Below are 15000 nucleotides of genomic sequence, written 5' to 3' on the forward strand. Positions count from 1 at the left end.
TTAGTACTGTTATTACTCCATGCCACTGACTGATTACGACTTGTTTGCAATAAAAAGATTTGTGAAAAAACAACAACAAAAAACAGGGTCATCGAGGCAGCGAAAAGACACCTTCCCTCACCCGTCTATCATACTGGACATGAGCTGCTACGTCTATCATACTGGACATGAGCTGCTACGGCATCAAGACAGATTTCTTATAACTGCTCAAATTGTAGATGATTCATATTCCCCCATTGCTCCCCTTATGCATATAATACAAACATGTCCATGTTGGTGATCACGTGAAGATAGGTGGCGTAGTGGTGGAATCTATGCAGGACAACACTGTGATACTGTGGTGGCAGAGAGGCTGGTGGAGGTAGAAATCAGAGGACAGGCTCAGTGTAATGGTGGTTGGGTACCATTCCTCATTCCATTCCGTTGATTACAATGAACCCCGTCCTCTGATTTCTACCTCCGCCAGCCTCCACGGCTGTGGTGGTGTTACACTGAGGGGGTGGGGGGGGGGGGGGGGGTTGTGACCACTGTGCTTTTGTGAGATATCCCTCCTTGTGGTTTCCACATTGCAGTATTATCCCCCCAAAACCCCCCAAAGAGCTCCACTGTAGAGTTTGACTGATACGAACGACCCTTGACCCCAGGCAAGAACAGAACCCAGACAACTTGGGAGTTTTCTATTCATGTCGTCGGTCCTGGGTAGACAGGTATGTGACAGGTTCTAATGCTTTGGTCCTCATATCGGGATTCCGATGTAATGATCGGACTTTTCTTTCGAAAAATGTGAGAAAACTAAATCTGCGTCGTTGAAAGTCAGCTAAACAGCTTGTTTTGTGAGCCTGCTAACAATGTAAAGTAGAGTTCTAGTTAACTAGGTAGCAGTGGGGATTACTCACCCAATCCATTGCGTTGCAATGTTTTGGCTCGACTAGCGAGTTTGTGTTGTGATCCTCAACAATGTTGAAACGTAGTTCCGTGTTTCAAAAGAAAAGTCAGAACATTTTGATTGGTTGCCGACATGCGGACCAAATGATCAGACTGTGTCACATATGATCAGACTGTGTCACATATGATCAGACTGTGTCACATATGATCAGACTGTGTCACAGATGATCAGACTGTATCACATATGATCAGACTGTGTCACAGATGCTTGAGTTTTGTTGATCATAGCAGCCAAACTCTGCGTGTCCTACAGGAGTGAGGTGCTGAGGCCTGGACTACAAGTATATGGATCTTTTTTTAAGCGGATATTTTTGTCCTCCTTTTGTGTAGTTGTTACTGTTGACAACCGTTTCGCTTCAATGCGCATGTGTGAACGGCTTGACACTTGACGCTTGACGTCATTGCATCAACACCAGCTCCGTTTAACATAACCACACTGATCCACTCAATCGGATATTTTTGTATTTCTTCACTTTTTTATCCGTTTAGAGAAATCTCCATTTATGTGAGTGAAAACGCCATGTTCGTATGGTTGAGAGGCCCAATGGCATAAAAAAAGTGTGTTTAGAAAAATATCCATATACGTGTAGTCCAGGACTTATAAATATCCATATATGTGTAGTCCAGGCCTTATAAATATCCATATACGTGTAGTCCAGGACTTATAAATATCCATATACGTGTAGTCCAGGCCTTATAAATATCCATATACGTGTAGTCCAGGCCTTAAAAAGATCCATATACGTGTAGTCCAGGACTTATAAATATCCATATACGTGTAGTCCAGGACTTATAAATATCCATATACGTGTAGTCCAGGACTTATAAATATCCATATACGTGTAGTCCAGGCCTTATAAATATCCATATACGTGTAGTCCAGGCCTTATAAATATCCATATATGTGTAGTCCAGGCCTTATAAATATCCATATACGTGTAGTCCAGGACTTATAAATATCCATATACGTGTAGTCCAGGCCTTATAAATATCCATATACGTGTAGTCCAGGACTTATAAATATCCATATACGTGTAGTCCAGGACTTATAAATATCCATATACGTGTAGTCCAGCCTTATAACTATCCATATATGTGTAGTCCAGGCCTTATAAATATCCATATACGTGTAGTCCAGGCCTTATAAATATCCATATACGTGTAGTCCAGGCCTTGTAAATATCCATATACGTGTAGTGCAGGCCTCAGTCAGTGCAAGTGCAGGAACCATCCCCGTAATCTGGACTTAAAATAAACACTTACCACCTTGGAGATCTTGTGGAAGAGAGAGTAACAACAGCAGATGTATGAGAACAGTAACACTACAGCTTAACTGCTCTGTAACGATGTCATTAATCAACTCTTACTTATTGTGCCAGATTGTCTATGGCACATCAAGCAATAAGAACAGTGAATAATTAAACCTTCACATTAACGATCTATTAGAGCACCTTTTAATTCATCACAATGATTGAAAACATGCTTATGGGGAGTATCATTTCAATTGATAGAGCTAACAGTCATGCTAACAATCTTTGTGATTTTGTTACAAGGGGGGTCAGCGAAGAGGACTCCCCATCGCCCCTACTGGTCGAAGAGCGACAGTGCTCCAGCCCTGGACTAATTATCGAATGATTGTTGTCACCTGTGTGTGTTTGTCAGTGTATATAGGTGTGTCCCATTTCCTTGTTCCTTTGTCAGTCGATCACTTGTGTTACACCGTATGGAATGCTTCAGAAACCTGTGTATGTATTACCACTTCACGTATCCGTTACCCGGAACGTAATTTGAACTTTGACTTTGTTTGCTGGTTTGCAACCTTGTACCGCCTTTGGAGCCCTTTGCTCAATCTTTAGTTTTCGTGCACTTTATTATTGACCGCAGTGCCTGAGTTATTATTACCTACGTGTTGAGCCCTACTGCTCCCCTTTTTGTTGTCCGGCTAAGAGTTTATGTTTGTACCTATGAATCATACGTCTCAGTAAAGAGAATCTTTATTTTATTACTTCTCCGTCTCATTCTTTAATTACACCGCACCTGGATCCGACCTTATTGTGTACACCCAGAACCTAGTGAGAAACATAACAGAACCTATTGAGAAACGTAACAGATCGACTGACCAATATGGATCCAGCGGATGTAATACACCTTCGCACCGTACTGGACACCCAAGGTGCCATGCTGACCCAGCATGAACGTCTCCTCCGGGAGATGAGTGAACATCTCAGCCAGCTGTCCCTCACCGTCTCGAGCCTGGTGGACCGCCAGGACAACGCGGAACGGGTCGCCGCCGCAGCCAACGCCGCAGCAGTCCCACCTCCACTACTGGTCCCTACACCTCCGCCGACACCTCGTGAGCCTCGCCTTCCACCTCCAGAGAGGTACGACGGACGTCCAGAGGGCTGCCGAGAGTTCACCACACAGTGCACCTTAGTCTTCAACCTACAGCCGACCTCCTTTCCCACCGAGCAGTCCCGGGTGGCCTATATCACCACTCTGCTAACGGGACGTGCCCTGTCCTGGGCGACGGCAGAGTGGGAGAGGGGGACGGCGATATGTGCCAGCTCCCAGCTCTTCATAGCAGAGCTGCGGAAAGTCTTTGATCACACCCGGGTACTCTCTACCTACGAGGCAGGCAGGAGACTCACCGCCTGTCGACAGGGTCATCGCACGGTGGCGGACTATTCCGTGGAGTTCCGCACCCTGGCCAGAGAGACCGGGTGGGAGGAGCGCGCTGTGGTCGTCCTGTATGCGCAGGGGCTCTCGGAGGTCATGAAGGACGAGTTGTCCTTCCGAGAGCTGCCTGAGCAGCTGGACGACTTAGTCGACCTCTCTCGGCGGGTGGATAATAGACGCCGGGAGCGGGACCGCGAGAGAGGCTCGGCTAGGGGCGCGCCCTCCCACCTAACGCCGGGTGTGAAACCACCCAGTGGCTTCATGGAGGAGGAACCCACCTACGATGAGCCAATGCAGCTAGGAGCGGCACGCCTGTCTCAGACCGAGCGACAGCGGCGTCAGAGAGAGGGGCGCTGTCTGTATTGCGGGCGGGCTGGACACCTAGTCGCTACGTGCCCGGAGAAACCGGGAAACGGGAGGGCTCGCTAATGTCGGGAGGGGCATTGGTGAGCCACGAGTCACCTTCCGCAATGGGCGATCACCGGACCTTTTTGGGGGTAACGATAGAGGGGGGACGCCGCATACGACGGGTGTGGGCGTTGGTGGACTCGGGGGCGGCGGGGAACCTTATGCACACGGGCTTAGCCCACGAGTGGGGACTAGCTCTAAAGGACCTTCCCGTTCCATTACCGGTCCGCGCCCTGGACGGCCGGCCTCTGGGGACCGGCTTCGTTACCCAGTGCACACCACCTATTCGCATCCAGGTGGAGCAAGAACAGTGGGAGCTCATCCAGTTTTTTATTATTGAGTCTCCCGACTGTCCTCTGGTCCTGGGGCACCCCTGGCTGGCGGTGCACAACCATAACATTAACTGGTCCACGGGGCGAATTACCAACCCTCCCAGAACCCCAACCCCATTCCCAGTCCCTTCCCACTCCCTAGCTACAGCCCCTAGACCCTTTTCCACGCTAGCGGCGGGGTCTACAAACATTCCAGTGACTCCGGCCGTAGTGTGCGTTCCCCAGGTCTATTGGGATCTGGGGGAGGTTTTTAGCAAGCAGCGGGCTAGGGAACTACCCTCCCACAGGACGTACGACTGTGCCATCGACCTCCTGCCCGGCACCACGCCCCCTCGGGGGAGATTGTTCTCCCTTTCCGGTCCTGAGACCCTGGCCATGAAGGAGTACATCGACGACGCACTCGCCGCGGGCCACATTCGCCCTTCCACCTCCCCGGCGGGTGCAGGGTTTTTCTTTGTGGCCAAGAAGGACGGGGGGCAACGGCCGTGCATCGACTATAGGGGGTTGAACAACGTCACGGTGAAAAACAGATACCCTCTTCCGTTGATGACGACGGCCTTTGAGTCCTTGCAGGGGGCCCGGGTCTTCACTAAGCTGGACTTACGAAACGCGTACAACTTAGTGAGGATCCGGAAGGGGGACGAGTGGAAAACAGCTTTTAACACCCCCAGAGGACATTACGAGTACCTAGTAATGCCGTTCGGCCTTGCCAACGCGCCAGCGGTATTTCAAGCGCTCGTTAATGATGTCCTACGAGACCTCCTCGACCACTCAGTCTTCGTCTACCTCGACGACATTCTAATTTTCTCCAAGGACCTAGCCCAACACCGAATCCATGTGCGACAGGTGCTCGAACGCCTTCTCCATCACAAACTTTTTGTTAAAGTGGAGAAGTGCGAGTTCCATGTGGACACTGTTTCCTTTCTGGGCTTCGTGGTGGACAAGGGGAATCTACTCATGGATCCCGGAAAGGTCAGTGCGGTGTTGGACTGGCCCCGACCCTCCTCTCTCAAACAATTACAACGCTTTTTGGGTTTCGCAAACTTTTATAGGAGGTTCATTCGTGGGTTTAGCGCCTTAGCGGCCCCGATGACAGCCCTCACCCAGACTAGCCTACGCTCCTTTTCTTGGTCCCCGGAGGCGGACACCGCGTTCACGGCATTAAAACAGCGCTTCACCTCAGCACCCATCCTGGTGCACCCGAACCCGTCCCTACCCTTTGTTGTGGAGGTGGATGCCTCGGACATTGCGGTAGGGGCGGTTTTGTCACAGCGCTGCGCCAAGGACAATAAGACTCACCCCTGTGCATTTTTTTCGCGCAGGCTGTCCGCGCCGGAGCGCAACTACGACGTGGGGAACCGCGAGCTGCTGGCAATCAAACTCGCGCTGGAGGAATGGAGGCACTGGTTGGAGGGGGCCGCGCACCCTTTTATAGTGTGGACAGACCACAAGAACCTGGCCTATATCCAGGGGGCCAAACGCCTCAACTCCCGACAGGCCAGGTGGGCGTTATTCTTCACCAGGTTCCAGTTCACGATCTCCTATCGACCGGGCTCTAAAAACACCAAGCCCGATGCACTGTCGAGGCAGTTCGATCCTGTGGACCTGGTGGAGAGTACGGATTCGATCGTCCCCACTGGCCTGGTCGTCGCCCCCGTGTCCTGGGGAATCGACAGGGTAGTGAGGACAGCGCTGAGGCGGGAGCCTGACCCGGGCGGGGGTCCGCCGGGGAGGCTCTACGTTCCGAAGACTGCGCGCGCACGACTGCTGCAGTGGGCGCACGCCTCCTCCCTCACCAGTCACCCAGGGGCCACCAGGACATTGGACTTCATACGAAGGAGGTTCTGGTGGCCCACAGCGGAGGGGGACACGCGTGCGTTTGTGGCAGCCTGTGCCCTATGCGCGCGCAGTAAAGCCTCCCGGCAACGACCGCCGGGACTCCTACACCCCCTGTCCATCCCCAAACGTCCCTGGTCGCACATAGCCCTCGATTTCATATCGGGTCTACCCCCATCTGATGGGTTCACCGCCATACTAGTGGTGGTAGACCGGTTCTCCAAGGCGGCGCACTTCATCCCCCTCCCCAAACTTCCCACGGCCCAAGAGACGGCGGAGCTAGTGGTCCAGCACGTTTTCCGGGTGCACGGACTACCCCTGGACATGGTATCCGACCGGGGTCCTCAATTCGCCTCCAGGTTCTGGAAGGCATTCGCCACCAGCCTTGGCGCCTCCGTCAGCCTGTCCTCCGGGTTCCACCCCCAATCCAATGGGCAGACGGAGCGCGTCAACCAGGATCTGGAGGGGGTCTTGAGGTGCTACGTCTCCAGCAATCCGGCGACATGGAACCGGCGGCTGGCGTGGGCTGAATACGCCCACAACACCCTCCTCTGCTCCTCCACTGGCCTCTCCCCTTTCCAATGCCAGTACGGGTATCAGCCCCCCCTTTTCCCGGAGCAGGAGGAGGAGGCAGCTGTACCATCGGTCCAAGCCCATGTCAGCCGCTGTCGCCGTACCTGGAGGCGGGTAAGGGCGGCGCTTGTGCGGGCTTCGGACAGGTCCCAACGCCAGGCCAACCGCAGGCGCCGTCCGGCCCCGGTCTTCCGTCCTGGTCAGAGGGTCTGGCTGTCTACCCGGGACCTCCCCCTCCGGGTGGAGTCACGCAAGCTGGCTCCTCGCTTCGTGGGGCCGTTTAAGGTGGTGCGGCGGGTCAACGCCGTGGCCTACAGACTGCTACTCCCACCCTCCATGCGAGTTCACCCCACCTTCCATGTTTCACTCCTCAAACCCGTTGTTTTCTCCCCCATGGCCCCTCCACCCCGCCCCGCCCCCCTGCCCCGTCTCATTGATGGACAACCTGCCTACACGGTTAACAGGATTATTGACTGCCGGAAGGTGGGGAGGGGTCTCCAATTCCTGGTGGACTGGGAGGGTTATGGGCCTGAGGAGCGTACCTGGGTGCCTCGGCGGGATATTCTAGATCCGAGCCTCATCACGGACTTTCGCCGGCTCCATCCCGAGGCACCCGGGTGAACTTCTGGTGCCGTTCGTCAGGGGGGGGCACTGTTACAAGGGGGGTCAGCGAAGAGGACTCCCCATCGCCCCTACTGGTCGAAGAGCGACAGTGCTCCAGCCCTGGACTAATTATCGAATGATTGTTGTCACCTGTGTGTGTTTGTCAGTGTATATAGGTGTGTCCCATTTCCTTGTTCCTTTGTCAGTCGATCACTTGTGTTACACCGTATGGAATGCTTCAGAAACCTGTGTATGTATTACCACTTCACGTATCCGTTACCCGGAACGTAATTTGAACTTTGACTTTGTTTGCTGGTTTGCAACCTTGTACCGCCTTTGGAGCCCTTTGCTCAATCTTTAGTTTTCGTGCACTTTATTATTGACCGCAGTGCCTGAGTTATTATTACCTACGTGTTGAGCCCTACTGCTCCCCTTTTTGTTGTCCGGCTAAGAGTTTATGTTTGTACCTATGAATCATACGTCTCAGTAAAGAGAATCTTTATTTTATTACTTCTCCGTCTCATTCTTTAATTACACCGCACCTGGATCCGACCTTATTGTGTACACCCAGAACCTAGTGAGAAACATAACAGAACCTATTGAGAAACGTAACATGATTTGTTGTGAATCAATTAGAAATCTGGTGATTCATTAATCAGAACAACTTGGTGGATGGACAGTTCAGTTTACCCTAGGTCACCTTTCATTAGGAAGAAGAGAGACTATCGGAACAGGAGAAAAACTGTTACACATACTGTTATCATCCAACATCTGTTCCACCCAGCACCTAATTCCTCACTTATCAAAGGGGCAAACGAACCGCTACCATCTATCTATCTACTTTGTACATTGGTGTCAGAGGATATTACATAATCCTTCCTTCCCACATCTTTTATTGATATAAGACACAGGCTCCTCTTCCGTCCCAGAGTTTTGTTTTGTTCTTCTGAATATGAATCTGGGTTATGTAATTATTTAGTGGGTTTATTCTTACCGGAGCAGACTTTCTTGTAGTTCTTGTTCTCCTGGGGGTGGCCCGGGAGGTGGCACTGGAACCGGTACTGCCAGAACTCAGAGAACCAGGGGTTCCTCTCGTTGGTGTCCAGACGCAGCTTCAGGAAGTAGTCGTCGAACGACGTCACTTCCTCCGACTGCAGCTTCATGGTGATGCCGCCCTCCGCCTCCATCTCATACCCCTCCACCACCTCGTCACGATCTGCCCAGCCATCACTGGGAGAGAGAGAGAGAGAGAGAGAGAGAGAGAGAGAGAGAGAGAGAGATGGAGAGATGGAGAGAGAGAGAGAGAGAGTGAGAGAGAGAGTGAGAGAGAGATGGAGAGAGAGAGAGTGAGAGAGAGAGTGAGAGAGAGAGATGGAGAGAGAGAGAGAGAGAGAGAGAGATGGAGAGAGAGAGAGAGATGGAGTGAGAGTGAGAGAGAGAGCGTGAGAGAAAGTGAGAGAGAGTGAGAGAGAGAGAGAGATGGAGATAGAGAGAGAGAGTGAGAGAGAGAGAGATGGAGTGAGAGAGAGAGAGAGAAAGAGAGAGAGAGAGTGAAAGAGAGAGAGAGAGAGAGAGAGTGAAAGAGATGGAGAGAGAGAGATGGAGAGAGAGAGTGAAAGAGATGGAGGGAGAGAGATGGAGAGAGAGAGTGAAAGAGAGAGAGAGAGAGAGAGAGAGAGTGAGATTTAGATTAAATTGTTTAAAAAACGTTATTATTGTTAATAAATAAAGGACAATTTCAGCATAAATTACCCAATTAAACAGACTTGCACTTACAACATTAACATTCTCACATAAATAAGGGGTTAAAACAGAGCTGCTCGTCAACAACAGAACAAATTGCTTCATTGAAGCACCAGCGCATCAGAAACACAGCAGAATCACTCATGAGTGAAAAAAACTGAAATCCACTGTGATTCGAGCTCGTACCAAAGCTTTACACAACAATGGCAGCAACTCCCCACCTGACACATTCTCAATTTGATTTTTTCGGCTTTTGTAAATTGACAATTTGGCCTGCCCCACTACAAAGTCTAACAGCTCCCATTTCCTTGCATTTGACCTTTTATAACCAGCACCAAAAATAAAAGCAGTTTCACTCCAACTCTCCCCAAATCTGCCAAACACAGACTCTACAATTTCAAACAATACTTCAAGTGAAAAACAGTCTCTGGTTCTTGACAAAAGGGAGAGTGAAAGAGAGATGGAGAGAGAGATAGAGAGAGAGATAGAGATAGAGAGAGAGAGAGATAGAGATAGATATAGAGAGAGAGATAGATAGAGATAGATAGAGAGATAGAGATGGAGAGAGAGATAGAGAGAGAGATAGAGAGAGAGAGATAGAGAGAGATAGAGATGGAGAGAGAGATAGAGATGGAGAGAGAGAGAGATAGAGATAGAGATAGAGATGGAGAGAGAGAGAGATAGAGATTGGGTTATGATGCGAGGGATTCCAAACTTCTGTGAAACGATAACAGAGACATCGGGCACTCAATGGTGACGCTACATTTCACTTTACGCCAAGTTTAACTTCAATGAAATATTCTAATGAATTATAGGACAAAGTCTTCAAAACCATAATGAATGTTTGGAGTCATTTTATGAAACTATAAATGTTTCCATCCAGATGCATGATGGGTTCAACATTTCCCAGCAGGAGGTTGTTGTGCAACACTCTGCCATTAGGAGACTAGCGGCCAGAACGTCATGTTTCCTCATTAAAGACAGAAAAAAAACAAATAGTTTGACTTAATAGTTACCATCTTCTTTTTAATATTGCCTTTAAATTACTAAATAATTCAATTAGGATTATATAATGATTGGAGCACTTTGAGCTCTATTTATCTATCTATCTATCACTCTATATATCTAGCTACCTATCTATCTATATATCTGTCTGTCCATCCATCCATCCATCCATCCATCCATCCATCTATCTATCCATCCATCCATCCATCCATCTATCTATCTATCTATCTATCTCTCTGTTAACGTAGCCCAACCTACTCTATTGGTTAACGTAGCCCAATCTACTCTATTGGTTAACGTAGCCCAATTGAACAGAGGATAACCAACCAATGGATAATGGATAACAGATTATAATATTCAGCTGTATAAAGTATAGATGTAGATCCACCTTCCCTTAGTTTATATTAATGTTTTCAATGTTTTCAATAAGTAATGCATGTTGGTGTTGTTTGTCGCTTGTCTGTCTTGTCTGTATTTTTGTCATAATTGTACTCTTATTATTTCTGTTGTTTTGATTGTGATATTATGTTGGGACCCTCTCGAAAACCAGATGATATCGTCAACATCTCAAGGGGTTTATCCTAGTAAAGAAATGTAAATCTCTGTGCGTATGGAATATGGATACAAAGGAACCAACGAACGGCCAACTCCATTTTAATTGTCAGCTTGTTTGTTTGTTTGTCTGTTTGTTTGTTTGTTTGCCTACAACTTCAGGAGTTCCACTCAACTAGACCTCATTTAGACTATGCATCTAGCCTCCAGGCCATGAGAGGGACAGGGGGAAAGACAGAAGAGAGAGAGAGAGAGAGAGAGAGAGAGAGAGAGAGAGAGAGAGAGAGAGAGAGAGAGAGAGAGAGAGACGCAGATTGCAGAAACTAAACTAATGGCTGAACAACAGCACTGCTCGAAGCTGAGCTCTTTTCTGCTCTGTTGGGTCAGAGAGTTGGTGTGTCCGCTCCTCCGCTTCGCTCTCTCTCTCTCTCTCTCTCTCTCTCTCTCTCTCTCTCTCTCTCTCTCTCTCTCTCTCTCTCTCTCTCTCTCTCTCTCTCTCTCTCTCTCTCTCTACACCTCTAATGCTTCCCTCTCTCTCTCTCTCTACCTCTAATGCTTCCTCCTGGCTGGCTGCTGTCTTGGATACCTGTGCTGTGCTGGTTGACAGCTACACCACCAATTAGGGAGTGTGTCACCCTGGATCCAATTACAGTATCTCAACACGAGAGAGAGGGGGATAATTCTGGGTGATGGACAGGCGTGTTTGTGTGTCTGTCTGGGGGGGGCGGGGGCTGGGGGGGGGGGGTTCTTCATCTTATACTGCCTATAAGCCCTTGGTGTTGCTCATTTTCAACAACGATCAAATATGATTCCAGAATGAAACATGGATTGAGGATTTGCTACAGTGAGTTCCATTTAGTGTTTCTGAAAAGTTTGTTTTGGGGATTTGGAACATGCACACTGTACGTGTGTGTGCGTGCGTGCGTGTGTACGTGTGTATAATGTACTCCACTGCACTACCTCTCATCACATGAAGCGAGGATCCCAAACCCTCACCCTCCCTCTCACTCCCTCTATCTCTCTCTCTCTCCCTCCCTCTCATCACATGTTCGATTACTGTTCTCTATCCCGTCCACGGTATCCTCCAATACCAGCTTTTGGTCCGCCGTCTCTGAGCCAATGTCAACTGCATTTGAAGTGCTCAATTGGATACAGCCGTGCTACAGGGACATCCAATATATTTCCTTACACAGGCGTGGAAAACAGCCTGCCATGGCGGAGAGATTGGACCATAGCTGGCCTTGGGCAAAAACCTAAAAACTGATTTCTAGAATGTCTGTCCGAATGTCTGTCTGTCTGTCTGTCTGTCTGTCTGCCTGTCTGCCTATCTATCTCTCTATCTCTCTATCTATCTACCATCTATCTATCTGTCTGTTTATCTATCTATTAGGGATGCACGATATGCATTTTTTCCAACCGATACCGATAACCGATGTTTACCCGCTTCTCGTGGCCGATAACCGATATGAGAACCGATATGAGAACAGATATAATATATAACAAGCATAACCAAAAAAATCGCTATTATGACGATGTACTATGCTGTTCCTCAGTCCAGAGCTTCATCATCCCCCTTCTAGAACTGCCATCTCCCCTTTCCATCCCTTGTCATTTTATCAATGAACATTGTATTAATGTTATTTCAACATTCAAGCCTCTTTCACACATAGTTCCCTGTAACTTCAATGGAATCCCAAGCTGTGCCGTCCAGGCATTTTCGCCGTTCACTCATGAGTCGGCAGATTCGCGTCTTGCTCCCTTTAACACATGTCATTGCCTACGCCTACGCGAGGGCTCTCCAAGTTTATAGTTCCGCGGACAGCGGTTGGTCGGTGTACTCATAGCGGCATAATAGCGATCAAAAAACATATTTGTGTTATGCTTGTTGTAAAGGAAATGTCTATAATGCATTGAAATGACAGTAAACTAAGATAATAAGATGGTGATCATCATTTTTCAAATCTTTATTAATAAGTAATTACAGAAAAAGTAAATGACATTTCTGTCATGACTTCCGCATTTACGAGAGAGTCGGAATGTGACGCTACCAAGCGGACCAATCACAGTTCTTATAGATAACTTAACATTAAATATGTCTATCATAAATATAATTCAAACCCAACGAACAGCCATGGAGCTCCCTGTAACTAATAATTTATTTCTAAATAAACAGGATTGTACATCTCGTAAATGTGAATCGCGCTTCTTATAGGAAGGCTGTGCCTGACGCTTCCATGGGGCGCTCCGTTGGAACGGTGTACTCAAAGCGGCATAATAGCGATCTTTTTGTTGTTATGCTTGTTGTAAAGAAAAGTTATATGATGCATTGAAATGACATTAAACTAAGATAATACGATGGTTATCATAATTTTTCAAATCTTAATTAATAAGTAATTACAGAAAAAGTAAATGACATTTCTGTCATGGCTTCCGCATTTTGGCCGACGAGAGAGTCGGAATCATATCGGAATCATGTGCTACCAAGCGGACCAATCACTGTGCTTATATGCCGATAGACAACCGGAACCGGAAATATTTCCGGCTTCATATTATCGGCTCTATATCGGCTAAAATGTAATAAAACCGATAAATATTTAATAACATTAATTTCCCAATATCGGGCCGATAAATATCGGCGCAGATAATATCGTGCATCCCTACTATCTATCTATCTATCTCTCTATCTCTCTATCTATCTATCTATCTATCTATCTATCTATCTATCTATCTATCTATCTATCTATCTATCTATCTATCTGCAGTGAGACACAGTGCAGGGAGAATCATATCACGTGGTCAATTAGATCTTTCTGCAGAGAGAGATGGATAATGCTCAGTGTTTGGGGAAACATAGTTTTGGGTGAAGCTGGAACCAACTGGGATAATGAATGTGTACTCTGTATCACAACAAAGATAATGAATGTGTACTCTGTACCACAACAAAGATAATGAATGTGTACTCTGTACCACAACAAAGATAATGAATGTCTACTCTGTAACACAACAAAGATAATGAATGTGTACTCTGTACCACAACAAAGATAATGACTGTGTACTCTGTACCACAACAAAGATAATGAATGTGTACTCTGTACCACAACAAAGATAATGAATGTGTACTCTGTACCACAACAAAGATAATGAATGTGTACTCTGTAACACAACAAAGATAATGAATGTGTACTCTGTACCACAACAAAGATAATGAATGTGTACTCTGTACCACAACAAAGATAATGAATGTGTACTCTGTACCACAACAAAGATAATGAATGTGTACTCTGTACCACAACAAAGATAATGAATGTGTACTCTGTACCACAACAAAGATAATGAATGTGTACTCTGTACCACAACAAAGATAATGAATGTGTACTCTGTAACACAACACAGATAATGAATGTGTACTCTGTACCACAACAAAGCTGTCAGCTAGTGGTCTGAGAGCAACAGGAGGAGGAGAAACACTCCCCAGACTATTTCAGATGATTTTTTTAGTTACAGATAAGTTTGATAACACATCATTTGTATATTCATGAAGCTATGAATTAATTGGTAGGGTGGAGGAGGCTTAATCACATGTACTGTTTCCTTAGAGAAATGGTGAGGAGTGTGAGAGTTTTTCCTAAAAAAAAAACAGAAAGAAAAAAAGAAGGTTTAGAGGAGGTAGAGTCCCTTGTTTAGCCTAGCGATAGATATTCCATAACTGACTGATGGAAAGAAGCCAAGCCGTTGGCTCAGATGTGCCCTGCAGATATCAAGAGACTATTACCATGTCAACTGACCTGGTTACATAGAAACTAGAGTATCATAGCTCAGTGATAGACAGATAGACAGATAGATAGACAGATAGACAGATAGATAGATAGATAGATAGATAGATAGATAGATAAATAGATAGATAGATAGATAGATAGATAGATAGATAGATAGATAGATAGACAGACAGATAGATAGATAGATAGATAGATAGATAGATAGATAGATAGTTAGATAGACAGACAATCTCTTCCATACATACTGTCTCTGCTATCTTCCCCCTCCTCCCATCACCCCCCTCCTCCTCCTCCTCCTCCTCCTCCTCCTCGCGTTCTCTCTCTCTCTATCTCTCCCTTGCTCCTTCTCTCCCTGATCCAGTTCATTTTGCATGAGCGGAGTGGCGGGTTGATGGCCTCCTCGCGCCAGGCCTCTTTGGAGGGGGGAGACAGCCAGGCCTCTCTGGAGGGGGCAGACAGCCTGGAGGGGGAGACAGCCTAGGCTAGAGGGGGAGACAGCCTGGAGGGGGAGACAGCCTAGGCCTCTCTGGAGGGGGGAGACAGCCTAGGCC

The 15000-nt window shown here is 47.5% G+C and overlaps 1 protein-coding gene across 1 annotated transcript in view; it reads right to left on the minus strand.

The window, feature by feature from the left end:
* grm1a (glutamate receptor, metabotropic 1a) overlaps window positions 1-15000 on the minus strand; it is a gene marked incomplete at both ends in the record, with an annotated part of 57091 nt that overhangs the window by 17024 nt on the left and 25067 nt on the right. The window contains 1 exon segment of the mRNA XM_080533485.1: window positions 8368-8603. Coding sequence (XP_080389611.1) covers window positions 8368-8603 — 236 coding nt within the window.

Source organism: Nansenia antarctica, assembly GCF_963989245.1.
Source record: "Nansenia antarctica genome assembly, chromosome: 6".
NCBI lineage: Eukaryota > Metazoa > Chordata > Actinopteri > Argentiniformes > Microstomatidae > Nansenia > Nansenia antarctica.